Genomic DNA, 20,437 nt, shown 5'->3' on the forward strand with positions numbered 1-20,437 from the left:
GGCACTAAACTGCAGCACAGCATAGTGAGCTAAAGAGACAAAGCAGGATCTTAGCTCAAAATGTGATTAGTTCCTTAGTATTACTTATGTGATTTTTTAAAATTATGTTTTCAGGCTAACTCTGATTTTGGTTTGTTGCAGCTGCAGAACATCCCTTTTCACCATTTCATTCCTTTGTGCTTCCACATCCATTCTGTCTTCTCTTTTCTTTCAATAGCAGCCCTGGAGCAACCGCGCAGCCAACAACTGATGTAGTTTGATTTCTGTGTTTTCTTAACTAATTAATATGATCTTCAAAGGATTTGAGTAAAAGCTGTAAGGAGAAATAGAATAGTTTTGAAAAAGAACTGTATTGCAAATCTGCTGTACTTCATTTGATTAGAGAAGTGTTTAAAACCTAGGAAACTAGGAATAACTGTTTCCATATTTTTGTAAAGTGTTCCTTTGATTTTGAAATGGAAGTTCATATAACTGACATTTCTTAATAATTTTGCAGTATGAATAGTATTTTATAGTAAAGTATTTGAGTATATGGTACTGGATCCAGAGATACCCTATTAGTAATCAACTGCTTCATTTGCACACAGCAAGGGTAACTCTATGTAAGGTTTGAGCTCATGCTTAGTAATAAACAGAGCATTTGTATTTCAGTACTTAGTGATTACTGTGTATTCTTTCAGCGCTGTCCAACTGACAAGGCATACTTCATAGCAAAGGAGATTCTTGCTACAGAACGGACGTATCTGAAGGACCTGGAAGTTATTACAGTTGTAAGTGTTGTAACACTTTTCTTTTTCTTGACAGATTTGTAACTGTTAATTGGGAAAAACTTGGGATTTCTTCCAGGTAACAGACAGAGAAAGTCCTATGATAAAGCATAATCCATGAACCATGTAGCTATTACCTTCCTTGTTCCATAGGTCCTCATGTGGGAGAGCAGATATCTTCTCTGGACTTCTGTCGTTAGCTCCAATAGCTACATCACATACCATTTTGATTTGTAATATTCACATCCCTGCCAGAAAGCGGGGAACCGAAAGTGATAAAAAGTGCAGTATGTGACACGCAGCAAGATGTCTCCAGCTCCTGAACAACTTGCACAGGGCTCCAAGTGTTATGAAAGAGCAGTTGTATCTGCGTTGAAGTGAAAGCAGTGGTGTAACGTCAGCTGTGGCAGCCACTCGGTAATTGACTGTAATTCAGAGCTGTTACCAACCATCTCATCATTGCATTAAGAAACATGTTTGTGCCCAGAACCAATAAGCCATCTCATATTTGTAACGTTTGGCAAGGAAAAAAATTACATATTTTCATTTTTCCCAGATTATGTCTTCCCTAAATATTCTCCTTTCTTCCTGCTGTTTCCCTGTGCACACACATTTTCCTTCCCCATTGCTGCAGGAGCAGAAATTTTCATGCTAGTGATTAATTTCTTAAACAAAAATTGAACATGAATTGTGATTTTTTTTTTTTTTTCCCGGCAGTGGTTTCGCAGTGCAGTCATCAAGGAGAACGCTATGCCAGAGGGCCTGATGACGTTACTCTTCTCTAATATAGACCCACTTTATGAGTTTCATCGAGGCTTTCTGAAAGAGATCGAGCAAAGGCTGTTGCTCTGGTAAGTGCCAGTAGTGCGGCAAATGGGCAGTGAGCGGGGCCAGCTTCTCCTGTGTCCTCATGTCAAACTGTACTTAATCTGCATTTGAACCAGTATTTCTGCATAAATAGAATCAAGGAAAAAGTCCTTTAATAAATTGTAGTTTTTAAAAAAATGCTAAATACATTTTGCAAAGCCCATTTTTTAAGCACTGCTTTGTACATAATATCCTGTAGTCATATCAGTGGTACACCAGAGAAAGGTTTCCATAATCATGGAGTCGTTTAGGTTGGAAATGACCCTTAAGATCATTGAGTCCAACTGCTAATATAAACTGGTGTTGCTCTCTCTAGCCTTAGAGGAGGTCAAAAAGATGTGTGTGTTTTTCAGCACCTTCCAGTTAATGTATCTCCAGGTGAAAATCTAGGAAACACTATTTTGTAATTAAGATTAGAGTTCAGTTCTTTGCAGCACACTTTATTTCAAAGAGTATGTTTTTAGTGTTTTAACCTTTGTATTACTTTTTCCTGACCTGAGATGTAATATATTAGAATATAATTGCCACTCAAAAGGTGGTGGTGAATGTAAACAAAGTATGAACAAAAATAAATTAATAAATTGAGGTAGGATCATGTTACAACATTTATTCAGAAGTCTGAGAGGTTAAACTCCCAAACAAACTTTCACACAAATTCATTTCTATTCCTGTCTCAGTTTTCTAAGCATGGCTTTATGTCTGTTATTTTATGCAGTTTCCATATTTACTGTACCAAGTTTTTAACCCAAACAGTGAAATGGGAATGTCAAGTAGTTAAAAATGGATAGAGGCGGCATTAATGTTAGTACTGCTTCCCTTAAATTTACTAAAGCAGTCCTCAAAATACACAGATACCCAGGAAGCCTTTCATAGAGATTATGTCTCGAAGTACAGGGGAAGGTGGAGGGAGGAAATTGAAATTTCTTGGTCTCCTTTGTACTGCGCCTTCTTACTTCATCTTCCTATGTGTATTTCAGGGAAGGGAAAACCAATGCTCACATAAAAGGAGATTATCAGCGCATTGGAGATGTCATGCTCAGGAATATGCGTACTCTAAAGGTAGATGAACGATTAAAATAATGAAATCTCAGGACTGTTGAGTCATTTTTTTCCTTTTGTCAAGGATGAGAGTTCAAGTATTTCCACTAAACTGGAAGTGACTTGCAAGTAATTACTGTTAATAAAAAAAATTAAAAAGAAATAATAAAATATTTACAGCAAGACTTTATACTACTGCTGCTTATTTAACCACCTACATTTACCTTGAGAAAAGGTTGTTTGTTTATTTAATTAGCTTCACCATTTCTCCTATGTTTGCACAGCTCAAACTCTCCCCTGTTCTCCACTGTTTCATAAGGTTGTTTAATTCCAAAATATAAATATTTTTTAACTGCAGAGTAGTTTCTTCTCAAACTAAGTCACCTTTCTTCAGAGTAGATTGACTTCATGGACAGTTACACCTGTGCTGTAGCAACGGAGTAATTATTCCATTAAAACGAGTGGTTTGAGTGGGAGCACAGAAGTGCTCTCTACATTTGACCCTCCTAGCAGGCACAGCCGTAGTGCTGCGCAGACAGCTGTTTCGACCCCGACAGGGAGCTGCCTGCCAGTTTAATAGATAAATCTAGGTGAGACAACCCTCTCAGATCACTTCTGTCTGTCCTAAAAAAGTCAGTAATCAAAAAGAATTGTCTTAGAATGGCAAAGTATTAACAGGTGATGCTACCAGCTCTTCCCATTAGAGGCACGTGGAGGCATGACTGCACTAAATAGTGAAGAGAGGACAACCAAGCAAATATTTTCATTTTTAATACTACTTTTTTCTTACATAATCATGATCAGAGACAAAAGTAGAGCAGGGAATGGATGTGTTTTCTTATTCACTGTGAAATCCATTAAAGACTGTTTTCCTTTGATCCAATTTTTTGTACAACTCAACAGGAGTTCACCAGTTATCTGCAGAAGCATGATGAGGTCCTGACAGAACTGGAGAAAGCAACTAAACGCCTAAAGAAGCTGGAAATGGTTTATAAGGACTTTGAGCTGCAGAAGGTTTGCTACCTGCCCCTCAACACGTTTCTGCTCAAACCAATCCAGAGGCTGATGCACTACAAGTTGATCCTGGGGAGGCTTTGCAAGCACTACACGGCAGAGCACCGGGACTTTGCCGATTGCTGCAGTGAGTGAGCCCTCGGCTGCACATGTGCAGGGCAGAAACCCCTTCCCATGTGCATACACAAGCTTGCCCCTACCCTGGGGGAGTCTAGCATTACATCTACAAATTCATTGTAAATGCTGCTTCTCCATTCAGGACCTCTCTCACTCTCACATGCAGCTCTGAAATCCACAGGAACATTGATTTAGATTGCTGAAAACACTACTGCTTAGTGAACACTGTAATTTAAATATCCTGGAAAAAAATCAGAATATACTAAGTAGAACAGCAGAAAACTGGCAGGAGGCAACGTAATTAAAAAAAGTGTTTAGGTTACATTTTAAAATTAACTGTGTTTTCCTTTAAGTTTTTCATTACCAACTCTCCTACCATGCTCTGGTGCAGGGCTCTGAAGCTTTCTGTAATAGATAGAAAATTGCTTCAACTGCTAGTTTGGAAAATGCGAAAGATAACTTAGATGTAAACTGTTCTCTTTGCATAGAGCAAGTGCTTTTTCTGGCATTCCAGAAAGTGTTTTTCTTATGGTAATCTTGATGGATCTTAATCTTTCAACCAAAGCTGGAAACATAGTCCTTTTCTTGTCTCCTTTTATTAGCAGGGGAAAAATGTAGGTTTTTTTAGAAACTCTTTGTCGTTTATAATTAAAAATGTGACAAAAAATAAGTTCTTTGTTTTGTCAAAAGCTTGCATAATAAATTCCACTAATTTATAAAGTATTTTTTGGCAGAAATAGTTGGCTTTAATTTTTTAAGTTACTGTGACTACGTGATAAATACTTTTTATATGTGTGAAATCTGAGATATGCAATCATCTCCAGAAGTATAGGAAGCACTATGAAGTTGCTTGCTACTAGTACCCATTTTTCCCCTAGGTAGCTATAGAATATGCTTTAAGAGTGTTGGCAGTTGGACTAGATGATCATTGTAGGTCCCTTCTAAATCTGGCCGTAAGTGTCAGACTCCGTTTCCCAGGGATAAAATTGTTGGCCTAGATTTGTCTGCTCTGTTCTGACCCCTCGGTGCCATTTGCCTTACAGATGCACTGAAGGAAGTCACAGAAATGACATCTCGGCTGCAGCACAGTCTCATCCGCCTGGAGAATTTCCAGAAGCTGACAGAGCTGCAGCATGACTTGATTGGTATAGATAATCTCACGGCACCTGGCAGGGTAAGTACCTTTGCTTAGTTTTTAGAACCTTTGTTGTTTTCATTGGTAAGGAGGTGTCTTTTAACTGTGTATTTGTCATCACTGCCTCTCAGTTTTATGGAATGACTGTAAAGGCTTTGTACAGTTGTCTTCATATTGGGTCCCATGGAGGTCTTGGTGATGTCCCAGGGAATAGATCAAAAATGCTTCTGCTTAGACTCTGGCTACAGTTTGGTGTTTCCAGTACAGCAGATACTGGGCACACTGGGATACAGTGCTCTGTGTTTGAGTGGGGAGCTCAACAGGAAATGTCTATGCAATCTCTGTGTACTGAGACTGCACGGAGAACGTAGTGATGGCGAGAGCCACGTCACTGGGCAAAACTGGTATCATTTTTTCTAGGAATTTGTTTAGTTCCTGCTTGTTTTTTTGTTTCTTTGTTTTTGATAGATGTACAGAGCATAAGTACAGAAGCATCGTGTATGCTTTTGGGATGCTATGGCAGTCACTGCGGTGGGATGTAAATGTAATAGGTGAGCTGTGGGTGTCTAGCAGGAATTCTGCTCCTTTTCCTTCTCTTGCTTTGTTGATTTAAATGCTGGCTGCAGCAAGGAGCTGATCCGTGTTGCAAAACAGAAGGAAGGGTGTCATCTGGTGTTTAACAAATCTGCTAGCAGACGTGGCTGGGCACCAATCAACATCTGTATACTCTGGGATGAAAAAACCCCCAAACATTAAAATTCTTCATGTTTGGGAAAGATCAAGCTTTGCCTAAATTTCCGTTTTTCCCTGCAGGAGTTTATCCGGGAAGGTTGCTTGTACAAGCTCACTAAGAAGGGTTTACAGCAGCGGATGTTCTTTCTGGTGGGTGTTGCTTCTGGTTTTCATGAATGTAAAGTCTTCAAGATAAAGCTGTCATGAAAGTGCATTTTCCTGTGCTTGTGATGAAAATCAGCAATCATAACTGAAAGCTCACTCTGAGGGATTTTTAGAGTGTGATGATACTGTCCAGTTTGTTTTATTAATGGTACATAGTTTTAGAATTAATTGCCTCTCTTGTAAGTAAATGAAAGAGTGGTTTTAAGGAAAGGACGCCAAACTGACTGAGAATAATGCATCTACAGTAGCATCTACAGTTGTTTTAACAATAGATTTTTAAAAAGATGTCAAAAAATACTTGGCCCTACCTCCTATCTTCATGATATTGATTGTATTCTTCCTGCCTTTTTCAGTTCTCAGATATGTTACTGTACACAAGCAAAGGGGTTACGGGCACCAATCAGTTCAAAATTCATGGCCACCTTCCTCTGCATGGCATGTTGGTAAGTGGTTTCAAGCTGCATCACAGCGTTAAGGCAATGGTTTTGCCGTAAGGCAGGTTGAAACGTTCCTTTGGGGCACAAAGACTGCTCCCAGCCTGTGGGTGCTGCTGGCAGTGGACCTCACCTTTGTGTGCTCCAGCCTGTGTGTCAGACAGAGCCTTGGCTGCAGGGGGTGGGCTTGTTCCCTCCATTGCATTCGCAAAACAGCCGGAGCACACCCTTTTCACCCCTGGGTTTCACACTGCTGTGAGAGGCTGACCTGGAAGTAGGGATTTGGCCGGTTGTTTTTCCCCTGTGCACATGCCTAGGCATATAGTCAGGCTTCCTGTCTCCCCCCTCCCTATTCTAATGGGACTGTTCTGTCTGTGTTTGATTTGCAGCTGATAGTGCTCGACCCACCGGTAAGTAATAAGCTGAATCCTGCTCAGAGCCCTCCTTTTCTTGCCCTGTTGGATATGGTGCTGTGCCACTAGAGATAAGGCGGTAGAAATGCACAATATAGATTTTCATAGTCAAAATAGACTTGAAAGTAGGTGGTACCCATAAAATAGTAGCTGTTTTGCACTTATTCCAACTGGGTTATAATCATATTTGATTCAAATTCCTAGCCAGCCAAGGAGGACAGTTGTAGTGTTTATCAGTCACTGATTAGTGATGAGGAAAACCTTTTCTTTCTCTGCAGGTGGAGGAGAGTGAGAACGAATGGGCCGTCCCACACTGCTTTACCATCTATTCGGCACAGAAAACCATAGTGGTTGCAGCAAGGTAACATTTTCCTCAGCTGCCTGTAGGTTTGATAGATACATTCTTCAAAGAGTTTGGTGCAGAGCCATGGGGGGTGTTTAATGTACCCTCTGGAAAGCATGACTTCAAAACACAGGACACTTCACAACTCCTTTATCATCGTTGTGTTTTGGGAAGTAGTTTATCTCACCCCATGGTGTGTTATTAAACACACAACAGCAGCACCATCATTGTCATTGTAGTGTTTTCTAGTTAGCTGGGTTGCCAGTGTCACCCTTTAAACAACAGCTGTAAAGCAGGAGGCAAAACAAAATCTAAATTTGGAAATATTTTAGAGACCCAGAGAAGAATTAAAATCCAGAATGTGCAAATGGATGCAAGGAGGGGAGAGTTCTTGCATGGATCTCATGGAGGACACTGGGGAGGGAGAGGAAAAATCAAAGGCTGACTTGGAGAGGAAACCAGTCCCTTTTCAGTGTAACTTGTCCCTGTGCATTGAGTTTAGTGTCTTTTTTTACTTTATATCTGAAATAACTTAGAATGTCTACTGCACCTATTCTCTCAGGATCAGTTTTAGGAGGTTTTGTCCCTCCTGAGGTCCCCTAAAAGGCAGTTGGAGGTAGAATGCAGGCTGGGAGCACTAAATCTCAACCTTAAATTTATAGGGGTTTTTTACTGCTTGATAACATGTTCTTGAAAAGTAACCATGACCAAACATTTATAAATCAGGTATGTAATGGCACAGGAGCCAATACTTTTGGTGTGCAGATGTATTCAGCAAGCAAAACTGTTTTTAATTCCAGCCTAACACCTCAAAATGTAAATTATTTTTAAAGATGAACCATTTCTCAGCAGCTGCGAATCAAAAAGTGCATTAAAAAGGTTCTTAAATTTGGAAAATTAAATACAATTTTTAGCTTGTCATAACTTAGCAATACCTCAAAGGTTGTTGTTTTTCTTATGTTACCTTGCCCTACCTGTTTAAAAAAAAAAAAAAAATGCTGCTGGGCTTAGACCAAGTGTGGAATTTTCAGTCTGAATTAAAAGCTCTCAGAAAAAAAGGATGGTTACCAAAAAACAGTCCCATAGACTTTTCCGAAGCAAACACGAGAGCATGTAACTGTATATAGCACTTAAACAACAACTGTGCACACAGGGAATGTAGCCAGATACAAAAAAAGAAAGGCCATGTGGCCATGTCTGAAGGAAAACTTTACGCTGTTGTATACCAACGGATATAGATAGGTACGCGTATATGAGCTGTAAAGCTTTTACCCTGTAATCATGGCGTGAGCTGTGTAACCTGTAATGGAAACTATGTGGGGTGAAAGAAATCATCTTCCTGCACTTTGGTGTTTTTTACTTGTTTGACACGTAAGGTAAATCCTATAACCCCTTTAAAAGAAGTGCTGCCTTTCAGGTTCCTTTTATCCTTCAAAAAAATTGTTTCCAGCATGCTTTTTGGAGTGAAAATATGATTTCATGTGTGAAATAACCCACCAGCTATGGAGCGCTCTGTATGAAGAACAGTGGTGGCCTAAGGCACGTAATTCCTCTTCTGACTCCAGTCACTCCAGAGGGTGATATTATGTGGCACTCTGGCTCTCTCTTAATTCTCTTGCTCTGAAGTCCCAACTTTTTAACGGCTGTTTTAGTCTTGTTTCAAGGCATGAAAGTAGAGGTGAATGCTGTTGAGGTCAGCTTCCTGTCTGGAAAGCTCATGCTTTGGAGGAGTTATTTTTATTATTTAATGGAAAGGGTCTGCTCCTTGTATTGGGAAGTGACTTCTGCCTTCCTGCAGCAACCTAGCGTTCTGTCAGGGCTCCAGGCTGGGTGCTCTCTATTCATACCATTTGTCTTGCAGTACCCGCCTGGAGATGGGGAAGTGGATGGAAGACCTAAACATGGCAATTGAAATGGCCAAGAAATCTACTGAGAAATCTGACATGCTTCTGGAAAACTCACTGTGCAGTCGCTCCAACAGTAAGTGGTGTTTCCTGCCTTTTTGAAAAGCATCAGTTGTCATGTTCTTTTCATTTTTCCTATTGTGAATTTGACGGCAGAAATGGAGTATTTTTATAATTCATATGGTAATGGAGAGTTATTGTACTTTTGTTTGTTCCTGGTAGATTTAAATGCAGCAGAGATGCTCCAGTTGCAGAATTGTTAATTTTACATGGATTTTTTTTCTCAGTTTAACCATGTAGTGCATTTTCTTGTCCAGAAGTATGGTGTCTTTGGAGATCCAACTTTTAGAGTCCAGCATTCTCTGGTGGTGTTATGGATGTGCTGAAACATGTAGTATTCCTTCTTGGAGCACTTCTTCCTATTCCTCACTAAGAATCAACTGCGGATGAAGTGTGGGGTTTTTTGTTTGTTTGTTTTACACATTACTGAGTCAGCTACACCAAGCAGAGCTGAGTAATGAAATGCTCTTTAACCAAGGAACGAGCGATAGAACAAGAGGGAATGGCCTCAAGCTGTGCCAGGGCAGGGTCAGGCTGTCTCTGAGGAAGGATTTCTTTGCAGAAGGGGCTGTTGGGCATTGGAATGGGCTGCCCAGGGCAGGGGGGGAGTCCCCATCCCTGGGGGGGTTGAAGAGTCGGGCTGACCCAGCGCTGAGGGATCCGGTGGAGTTGGGAACGGTCAGGGTGAGGGTCATGGTTGGACTGGAGGAGCTTCAAGGGCTTTTCCAACCCAGATGATTTTGTGATCTGCTCAGAGTGGCCTTTAGGAGCTATGTAACCAATTCAAGTTGACGTATTTTAAAACTGGACCATTGCAAGAGAAAACAGGTTTTCTCAGGAATCCCTGCTTCTCCTTGTACCACACAGTTGTCTTAAACCACTGCTGAATTCTCCTCCCCCAGGATCCTCTGATGAGGTCTCTCTAGAACAGGAGTCCGAAGATGACATACACTCTTCTCGTAGCTCCTTGGACAGGCAGAGCCACCACCGTGCCAACACAACCGTGCACGTGTGCTGGTACCGCAACACAAGCGTCTCCATGACCGACCACAGTGTGGCCGTCGAGGTACCGGCAGGGCGCAGCTCTCGCGTCTCACTCCGTCCGTCCGTCCTGCCCCGCTCGGCTGCCGCTCCAGCCCCATCCGGCTGCCGCAGCCTCTCTTAGGCCGGCCGCTGGCGGGCCGCTGCCTGCACACTCTGTGCCTGCCTGGCTGCTCCCCTCGAGCCGTGCTTTGCTTTGGCAAAGGCGCTGAAGGAGGGAGATTTTAAAGGAAACCTAGGGTATCCTGGGACTGAACTGTTCCTTTGGCCTTGCCTGAGGATAAGTTACCTATCCATGCTATTTTCCTTTAGAGACTGACTGCTGTACTGAGGTCTGGTTAGTTCCTGTGCTGCACCTAGAATTAAGAAGCGTGCTCTAAGTTCAGTGGGAATACACCTTCCCTGCCCTTCCCTCGCTGGCAGGGGTGAGCAGCAAGCATCAGAAGTGCCATTTTACATCAGTGTCCTGCTACCCTGAACAGAGATTTGCTATGTGCTCACTGAGCTGCTGTTACCTTGGCTCTTACCACTCGGCATGGCTTGGTGCAGCACTGGTGGCATGTTTTGGTACTGAATCCTGCAGATTTGGAGACAAATGTCTGTTCAGTGCTCCTTATGCTTGCACTGGCACTACAGTTTCACTTTAGGTGGCAGACGGGCGAGGTCAGTTGGGTAGGACACCTTCCTGGAGGCTGGCATGCTTGGAAGACTTCCAGAAGTGAGAAGGACCCTAAATGAAGAGCAAAAGGAGGTCACTAGACAAACAGCAAAGGGGCAGGCTGCTGCATCTGTGTATTTGTACCTTCCTACCTTCCCTGCCCTGCTGTTAAGGCACTTTTTGTTTAATGGAAGGAGTTAAAGGTTGGGCACTGAAGCTCCTGAGTTTTTGTGGTGTAGAGAGTGTATCAGTCAGCTCAGTAAAGGAAGTCCTACAGATGTTACTTTGGCTTAGGGTCCAGAAGTTGTGCACTTCAGCTGACAAAGAAAGTGGTTTCTGTTGGAGGGGACGAGCCTTCCTTTCCCTGCTGACACCCTTGTTGAAGGGCACCCTCTCACTCTTCTGTACCCGGATAATGAGACCACTTTGCTTCAGGCTCTGGGATTAAATGTGTGAGTTCTTGCAGCTCCCTCTCGCTTTGATCTGTTCCATGTTCTAACGCCATCATTTTTTTTCACAATCTATTTTCCTTTAACAGACGCCTTTCCTTCATCGCTTCTCTTATCCTAATGTTCTGTTTTTCTCTTTCTCTCCCCTTTTTCTCTGCTCAGTTTTCTGCTCTCTTGCTGTTTCTCCAGAGCTTCCTCCTCGCTATTTGCTGGGCCAGGCCCAACGGCCCAACACAATCACCCATGTTTGTTGGTACCGGAACCAGAGCCTATCCCTGTCTGATTACTTGTGCATGATCCAGGTAAAAATGCCTCTGAAGTTCTGTGCTGGTGGGGAGGAGCCATGGGATGCCATGGAAAATGTACTGTTTCTCAGTGAGCCCACATGGGCTGGCCTGAGGATGCCCCCAGCACTGCCTTGTCTTGTTTATGCTTCCCAAAATGGTTCTCTCTGTAAATCTGCTGCATATCCTGTGTTTTTCTCTAATTACAAAATCCACCTGCTGTCATTCCATGCCGTAGGTTTCTTTATTCTGCTGCACATGCGTTTGGGGCTCTGACTCCGAGGCAGCAATGTTCAGCTTCCCTGCAGCCTGCTTACCACACCAGGCTTGGCTTCACGTAGCTGCCACACATACCTTGTCCGCCACTCTGGCATCCTCTGTTTCCTCTTCTGCTTTATTTTCCTTCTTGTGCAGCGTGTTCCCCGTGGGTTTTCTGCATATCAGAAAGGGCGGCTAAAGGAATGGATGCCCTCGTGGCTGCCAAGGCTGCCAAGGAGAGCGGTTGCTGGAGGGGCGAGTCAGTGCAGCAGCCTCCTGTGTGCTGCCTGTGGTGCGCTGAGACACAACGAACACTTAAACATAGAGGGGAACTTGGTACTAGTGGAGAAAAATCACTAATTCGTTCGTAAGAAGATAGTTGTGAATTAGTGAACTGAAGATACAGAATCACTTGGTCACCACGTGAAGTACCTGGTGTTTTACAGCAGGGGAGCAAGTGCAGAGCAGCTATGGAGGGCAGCCTCAAGCTTTTGATCTGCAGCAGCTGTTGTCTTTTGCCGCAGGACAATGGCCAGTGGTTTCACAGTTTTCTTTTAATTCTGTGTTAGAACCAGCTCTCTGGATACTTGCTGAGAAAGTTCAAGAACAGCAACGGCTGGCAGAAACTGTGGGTTGTCTTCACCAACTTCTGCTTGTTCTTCTACAAAACGCATCAGGTAAGCACATGTAGGTGAGGGGACGGTGTCAGGGGGGACCTGGTGGCCCTTGGCTTCCTGCTCCAGTGCAGCTTGCTGCTTTCTGAAGGAGAGCAGTAAGTGGAAGAGGAGGTGGTTTGTAACAAAGCCAGCCTGTGTAAGGCTGTGGGCCCTTTTTGCAGCATTTGATCAGGATTTCCAGTTCTGTTGAGGGTACTGACTTTCTGGGGGAGGGGAGGAAATGTCTCCTTATGCATTGAGGAACAGAGTGGAGGGAATCAGTAGCCTTTGGTCAGTCTCTGTTGCTCTCCCTGCAGGGCTTCAGCACAGTTGAACAGGCATCAGGGATTTTTCTGCCTGTGGTGCCTTCAGTGCCTGCTTGGTAACGAACGGTGCTGCAGCACACCATGTGCCTCTTCGTCTGATCAACTCAGTAAACTGTGTTTAGTTTGTTCAGGCTTTTTGCCTTGAGGGCACGTTTCCTTTGGGAGGGACATTTTAACTTTTGTGTTGATCTGCACTTGGAGTTCCAGGGAGGGGGAAGGGGGAGCCCAGGAGGCAATGGGCAGGGGAGTAGAAGCAAATAACTAGTGAAAGGAGTTGGGGCAAGGTTTCAATATAAGATATCTGAGGCCTTCCAGAAGGCTTCTCCTCCTGTTCTCTCCTAAAGAAAGCTACAGAGACCTTACCTGTACAGTACAAACGAGGGAGTGTGTGCTGGGCCGAGCTGTGTGGCAGGGTATGCCCTGCACTAAGGGCTGGACTGTTGGGCTCTTCCAGGACGATTATCCCTTGGCCAGTCTCCCGCTGCTGGGCTATGCGGTCAGCTCCCCTGGAGAGGCAGATGGCATTCAGAAGGATTATGTCTTCAAGCTGCAGTTCAAGTCCCACGTGTATTTCTTCAGGGCTGAGAGCAAATACACCTTTGAGAGGTAATACTCTGTTTTCTCTCTCAGTATGTAACATGCAGTTAATTCACTGGTTGATCACCCAGAGCCCCTCTCTTTCCTCCTGACTATCTCCTAGTCTGAGTGACCTTTCAGCACATTCTCAGTAATAAAGTTCCCTTCCTCTTCTACTGATGATGTCTGGAGATTCCTCCTCCTCCTCCTCCAGAACTGTCCTCCTGGGGAGGAAGAGCTGGTGGTGGCACCTAGAGCTGTAGGCTCTGATTTGTCTCAGGAGGCTGGGGCTTCCTTGGAGCTGGGGAGCAGCATGAGTGGAAGCTCTGCCAGATGCTCAGCCCCACTAGCTCTTGGGAGCCAGATTTCTAGGTTAATGAGAGTTCTGCTTTTTTAAACAATACTTTTTTTTTTTTTCTTTTCCTCTCGATCTGTGGAAACAGGAGTTACAACATGAGGCTGAGAGCAGCAAGTGCAATGCTGCTTTTCGCTTTAGTCCTTTCTCTATGATTACATTTAGCAGTGCTGTTAGGGCCTTCCACACATGGTCCAAAGTGAATCATGTTTAAACCGCATCACGTACAAAGCTTTGCTACTGTGTTAGCTGTTGAAAGCCCTTGCATTACATTGGGCCATGCAGGGTGGTATTGGTTGTTTTGGAGTATGTTTTTATTGAAAAAGTGTCGTGTGCTTCCCCCTTCCTTGGGAGGGTATCACACACCTGGGAGCAGCATACACATCAGCTGCCCAAGGCAGCAGGGACTTGTGCTCTTTAGTCCACTGGTCTCTTGCAGTGATTTCAAGGAAAAAGTGTCTCGTTCTCAGTGAGTGTTTGTCTTGCTTTTCTCACTGTTGCTTTGCTTTCTTCCATGTGAGCAAGTCTATTACTTAATTTAGTGTAAGAAAAACAATCCATTGACTAAGAAACATTTTTGTCAGCCTGTCCTCCTTGGTAAACACCTTCTGTACACCTACAAGAGAATACCACATGTTCTCATAAGAGCTCCCTGGAGCTCAGAGCACTGTAGAGCTGTTACTTGGACGGGCAGCCATGTTTTATGGTGTATTTACTGCAACTCAAGTTATTCATTGGAAGAGTTAATTTCCTGAAAGAAAGGAAGGTAGAAAACAGGTGTTTTGTGAGGTTTGGTGGAAGGGGTATAGGTCATAACTGAAGGACAAGATAATGCACCTTGTGAGTGAGGGGTTGAGCATTTCTCATGTCCTTTCTTGCCAGGTGGATGGAGGTGATCAAGAGAGCCACCAGCTCTCCAGCCAGGTCAAACCTGCTGCTTCCCAAGGATGAGAAGGACAGTCACACAGACTGAAGCAGGGCAGAGCTGGATCTCTGTTGTAAACAGCAACAAAAGAGGCAGGTGGGAACAGGAGTCTCTGAAGTTTTATCAACCAGGAGGCTCATTTCCACCTGGTATGGAAAGTGGGAGCAAGGGGCTTGCAGACGAGGATCACATCCATTCCCAGTGGTACAGAAGAGGGTCAAGTCTGTTCCAGTTGAACCAACTTAGAGAGAACCTAACAACCGCAGAGCTCTGGTGTGCATACATTGTGGAAGGTTTATTGTTCTGGTTGTACCTGTACAGTAACACTCTTGCCTGCCCTGAAGGCAAATGCCACCTCATTTTTTACATTTTGACTGGATGGTCAGCATATATGGAAGAAAAATAGTGGTTATCAGTGGTGCAGTTGGCTCACAGCTTCTGGTGCCAGGGCTTGCTGGCTCCCCAAAGTTCCCTTGCTCTGCTGCTCGGCGCGGCTGGCTGTACAACCACTGTCTCGCTGCTGTAACCTCCACCTGCCAGCACGGTCGTCTCAGACTAACAGGGAATCCACAGATACATTGGCTTCAACATGGTTCATTTTGAACAGAAACTGCAGCTCTCACAGAACAACTCTGCTCTTTGGAAACTGCCGTGGCAGAAGCTTTCCAGGGGAAGTGGGAGGACTGAACCTCAGCAAAGCTGTTGAGGTTTTGGTATATTGTCAGTTGGTACAGGTGGGGTGCATGGTTTTTCTTCTGAACTCTGCTATGGTGCATGCTGAGAGAATCAACTGCTATTCTCATATTACAGCTCCAGAGTTTCTTTATCCTATAGTAGGTGTTACTTAAGGCATGGGACGGCAGACACTCCCCACCCGTATGTGGGTGATGTTTTTAAGGCATTTAAGCAGTATAGGAGAACCAGCTTCTCTGAAAGTCACTGTTCCTTGTGGTTGTGTCACACAAAGACTTCTGAAAATCCCTATTCTTACCTTTAAATTTGGTGTGGGATCCATCTTCTGTTTCTCATGAAGGTGTATAAGTCACTGGATTCCAGATGGAGCATTAGTGTCTGTGGACTCTATTAAATCTCTGTATTAAATCTGAAATGTTTGCAGTTTGTTCTGTTTTTGTAAAGCTGTCACCTTTGGTTGCCTCCACAGAAGGACTGAAATAAGCCAAGTGCCACAAAACACTGTTGGATGTGGGTTTGATGGGCTCTGGGGACTCTTCTCTGATATTAGATAGAAAAGTATTTCTGTACTAGAAGAAGGAACAATGAAGTGGTGTAGTGAAAGAAAAAGGAAAGTGTTGCATGTTGTGCGGTTGGAGGAATGGGGAGATCCCTGTGAAAACATGAAGTACAGAGGCCAGCATGTGTGTTCTCCAAGGCTGGCTCTGGTTATGGTGTAAAACATGTGGGATGAGGACTGCAGGGAGGGGCTTCCAGAGGGATTTTCCAGACCCCTCACTTGGCATTTGCATCCTAGAGCAGATGAGTGACTGCAGATCCAGCCTTCACTACCACTGTCACAATGACCATTGTCCCATGTAAGTTAAATGTACTTAATTTATTAGCGTCTTCAATTTTTTTAATTAACTGTTGTAGGTGTATACATGTGGATTGCCTAGATTCGTTATAACGCAGCTGAATATGACTGTTAAAAGTAAATAGCATCTTGGTATAAAACTCTCTCAGCCTCTTATTCCTGAGCCCCCCTCCCTTTCCACGGCCGTGCTTGTGGAAAGACGCACGTCCCTGCGCAGCAGCACTGTCCCTCCTCTGACCTGGCAGAAGAGGTTTCACCTGCTGGTTAACAGGGCCTGGCAGTCAGTGGGTTTCCTGGATCATGTTGACTGTAGCAGGACTTTCTACTGCCAGGATTCGAAATTTTTTTTTTTTTTTTTTTTAGAGTGTTCAAGTTCCTCAGCAGTTTTCCCACCCTGTGTTTCTCGGCTTACCCAGCGTCAGGCTCCGCTCCATCCACAGCAGAGCAGCAGCATCGAGTCAGAAGGACCTGAGGGAGTCACCTCTGTGGGGCCTGGAGTGCCACCAGGCTGGGGGGCGGCTCCAGGGCTGCACGGGCGGAGGGGACTGACCTGCTCCCGGAATCCAGCACAGACCAGTGCAAAGCCTTGCACGGGGGACAAAGCACCCTCTGCGCCACCACCTGAGCCAAGCATGCTGCTGACCTGGCGAATCACCCAAGAGCCAAGGGGAGGAGAGCGGGAGAAACCTCTGTTTCTGTGAGCCCAGTGCAAGAGGGGCAGTATCTTCTGCCCGAGGGTCAAATAGCCTAGTATTTGGTCCTGGTGGTTTTAATTTAGGGGTTTTTTTAATTTGCTGACAGGTAGCTTACTCTTAACATCAGCTAGACTTTGTCTAAACTACGTCCATTAACCAGCTGTTGATCTCCCGAGCACTGTGTGTTAATGGGTGTTACAGGGGGAGGAAGGAGCTGCACAACCTTCCTCACCCCCAGCGAGCGGGGTGCAGGCTGGGCTCCTGCACGCTCCCTTGCAGGCTCCAGGGGAGTCTCCTCCCCCTGACTTGTTCTCCCATCTCACGTCCTAGGGAGCACTGCTTTACCCTGGAACACCAGGAACTGACTCCGGACATGTAGAAAAATGATCAAAGGAGGAAGGACACACCCTAAAGGTGTTTGTACATGACTGGTAGGTACTTACCCAACTAATCCATGGACTGTTTGAACACCTCTGCTCTAGTTCTCCTCCTGCCAGCACTGTAGCAGAATAGTAGCATTGTACAATATTGTACAAGTCTTGTTACAGGAGTGATGAGTGGCTGATCCTTGAGTTGTTTACGTGCTTAACCTGCAGCTCCATATTTCATGTCATGAAGATGCAGGTCCTGCCCACAGTGGCTGAGGTGTCCCTGAAACTGGAGCCTCTGGTGCTAGAGGACTGCAGGTCCCTGCTCGGGGGGTGAATTACCGAGCTCAAACATCTCTGCATTTAAAAGACGGAAGCACAGGCTATAGAAGCCAGAAACTGGCAAAACTGCTTCTCTCTCACCTTGACAAGCTTTCAAACTGATGGGAATTTCAGTGACATATCAGTTCTGTGACATATCGTGCAGTATTTTTCAGTTTACTGGAACTCTGCAGGAGTATTGTTTGTCTTTACTACAACCATGAGCAGTTTCCTTAAATGAGCACTAGGAAAGAACAGAATGTAACTGGTCCTTACCCATCAGTTTCTTGCTAGCAGGATGTACGTTATGGGAAAGATGAACCCATGCTCTTGGGACCTCATGGCTTAAGATCCATGGTCTCATTTCATTTCAAAAGACATTGTTTCTGGTACACCCTCACAGTTTTCCCTGCTTCTAGTGGGACAGGCTGCCTGTCCTTCACTCAGTGGAGCAGAGTCCTGCTTCACTGCTTAAGAAACCAGAACAGGTCAGTTTTTGCAGTAGTTTTTACCCTGCATTTATTGCAACTTTCTGGAGCTGTTCTGGCAACTGCTCCCTTTATCTCCCCCAGTTACAAGAGTGACTCCCGTTACACCAGGTGATTCACCTCCCTCTTTCACACCGGCCATGTCACCACACCTTTATCTCTGCTGAAGCGTCAGCAACATGCCCGTACACCAGGGGTTCCGTGTCCTGCTGCCCTCACACCACCCGGGTGCCAGGGGAGCACAGCTTGTGCACAGCTTCGCACTGCTGTTAAGGGTGAGTCTGGCACCTGGGGGAGCTGTAACTGTCAGAGCTTTCATTTTATAAGGCAGATAGATAGACTTCTGGTCACCCACGCAGAACACAAGCTGTGCCCCTCATGTCACTCTGCATGAAAACAGCCCTTCCCTGCTTCAGCTGCCCCATTGCCACTGTCCTCTCAGAGCCTGTTGAGCAGAGGTGAGCGCAAGCACGTGGCATTTAACAAAATATCCCAGAAAGGCGGAGTCACAAGTACATTTGTCAGTCTCTCTTTGGCTCCAAGGAGGACACAGCTGAGTCAGTGCTTGGTGCCAGACCCCGCCGAACCCTTTACCTGCATGTTTCCACTCAGGCAGGGACCCGCGAAGTGTTTGTCCCGCGATCGCCCCCCGCAGGGTGGCTGCAGCTGGTCAGGGCCGTGGGGCTGCCTGGGCCAAGCCCCTGCCGGGACAGCTGCTGCCTGTCCCCAAGGACGGCGACTCCCCAGCCTCTGGGGCAGCCTGTGCCACCGCAGCCACCCTCACAGCTGCAAAGGGAGGAGGGTGAAGACTTGTCAGCTTGTAGTTGAACCTGAGTCCAAATACTGCAGAGTCATAAACAGACTCCAACAGAAACTGCACCAACACTTTCTCTGGAGCACAGCTCCTTTGCAGACTGTCTGTGCTGCCTCTAACACCTGTGTACAGCTGAAGGACTAATGCAGTGCTCCTTCCCTGCCTTCCCTCCCTGCACAAGGACTTGTAGTGTGCCCGGGTGGCCAAGGAAGCCAACGGCATCCTGGCTTGTATTAGAAATAGTGTGACCAGCAGGAGCAGGGAGGTGACAGTCCCCCTGTGCTCTGCACTGGGCAGGCCACACCTGGAGTGTTGTGTCCAGTTTTGGGCACCTCAGCACGAGAGAGATCTCGAGGGGCTGGAGCGAGGGCAGAGGAGGGCAACGAGGCTGGGGAAGGGCTGGAGAATAAATCCTGTGAGGAGCCACTGACGGAGCTGGGAGCGTTCAGTGTGAGGAGGAGAAGGCTGAGGGGAGACCTCATCACTCTACAGCTCCCTGACAGGACATTGCAGAGAGGTTGGTGCTGGTCTCTTCCCACAGGGAATTAGTGACAGAACGAGAGGGAACGGCTTTAAACTGTAACAGGGGAGGTTTAGACATTAGGAAAAAACGTTTCAGAGTGGTCAGAAAGTGGAGGGGAGGAGTCCCTACCCCTGGGTGTGTTTAAGGGTCATTTGGATGAGCTGTTGGGGGATGTGGTATAGGGGAAAACTTTGTAGAGTCAGGCTGAGGATTGGACTCGATGATCCCGAGGGTCTTTTCCAACCTGAATGATTCTGTGACTTCAGCAGCACTGTCTCACCAGTTGCTGTTAGAGGTACATGGGGCAGGAAGATGCAGGGGAAAACCAAGAACACAAGAAAAGCAGCTTGAACAAATACTCCTTTCCAAATAACAAAAAGTTACACCAGGCTCCTTTGTTCTGTTACTTTATTGAAAGTGGCAGCTCCCTTTCAATGTTTTTAAAAACTAAAACCGTTGTTGCTTTGAATACTGGACAAAGTTTGTGGGGATTGTTTCCTTTAAAAAGTTTACTCATTACACTGCAGTGCCTGTGAGTAATAATACAAGGTACCTTATTGACACAATTTGCTACCGTCATGAACAGCAACTTTAAAATCAGCAGGAGCCCCCCAGCTGCCTTTCTGCTGGCCTGCAGGGAGTTTCCTGTCTATACATTAACACCTTCTCCTGAGGAAAAAATGGGTTTGTCCTGTCCTCCATAAACGCAGGCTCCAAGACAGCTCTCCCCGCAGAGGAGCACCCCTCTGCAGCTGATCAAAGAGCAGCACCTCTTCTCGACCGGACAAGTTCATAGTGTTTGCTGAGCCTGTATGTATCCATCAAAGAGGAAGCGTAAAGGATAGTCATAAGCTAAAGTGAACACTGCAAACCAGGATGGGGGATGTATGGTCCTTCTGAGCTACTGTTAGCCCAGCACTTAAAATCTGCAGGTCTGAATCAAAGTACCAAAAATCAAGCCTTGTTGCTAACGACATGGCCTATCTTTTAAGAAAAATGCTCAACAGCTACAGCTTTTGTTCTTAGTGGCTTTGGGGTGAGCCACATCATTCAAACACAAACACCCAGACAGAAAGGTCTGGATATCTAAGGTCTTGCTGACTTAATACCTTTACAATTTGAGAGCAGATCTCTAAGAAATCAGCTAACAGAAGTTACTTTC

At 45.2% G+C, this 20,437-nt stretch overlaps 1 protein-coding gene across 5 annotated transcripts in view; it reads left to right on the forward strand.

The window, feature by feature from the left end:
- FARP2 (FERM, ARH/RhoGEF and pleckstrin domain protein 2) overlaps positions 1-16,193 on the forward strand; it is a 78,526-nt gene extending 62,333 nt beyond the window's left edge. For 2 of the 5 annotated variants that reach the window (XM_026855398.1, XM_026855402.1), the window contains 14 exons: positions 681-770; positions 1,485-1,618; positions 2,612-2,693; positions 3,576-3,813; positions 4,847-4,977; positions 5,752-5,820; positions 6,189-6,278; positions 6,659-6,679; positions 6,961-7,043; positions 8,887-9,005; positions 9,892-10,055; positions 12,249-12,356; positions 13,116-13,267; positions 14,475-16,193. In XM_026855398.1, the coding sequence (XP_026711199.1) occupies positions 681-770; positions 1,485-1,618; positions 2,612-2,693; positions 3,576-3,813; positions 4,847-4,977; positions 5,752-5,820; positions 6,189-6,278; positions 6,659-6,679; positions 6,961-7,043; positions 8,887-9,005; positions 9,892-10,055; positions 12,249-12,356; positions 13,116-13,267; positions 14,475-14,565 (1,572 nt within the window). In that variant the 3' untranslated portion in view covers positions 14,566-16,193. Of the gene's footprint in view, positions 1-680; positions 771-1,484; positions 1,619-2,611; positions 2,694-3,575; positions 3,814-4,846; positions 4,978-5,751; positions 5,821-6,188; positions 6,279-6,658; positions 6,680-6,960; positions 7,044-8,886; positions 9,006-9,891; positions 10,056-11,299; positions 11,440-12,248; positions 12,357-13,115; positions 13,268-14,474 lie in introns of all 5 variants that reach the window. The other 3 variants (XM_026855400.1, XM_026855401.1, XM_026855399.1) reach the window with 3 other exon arrangements.
- Positions 16,194-20,437: the final 4,244 nt, after the last annotated feature.

Source organism: Athene cunicularia, assembly GCF_003259725.1.
Source record: "Athene cunicularia isolate RWA chromosome 9 unlocalized genomic scaffold, athCun1 chr9_part2, whole genome shotgun sequence".
Lineage (NCBI taxonomy): Eukaryota > Metazoa > Chordata > Aves > Strigiformes > Strigidae > Athene > Athene cunicularia.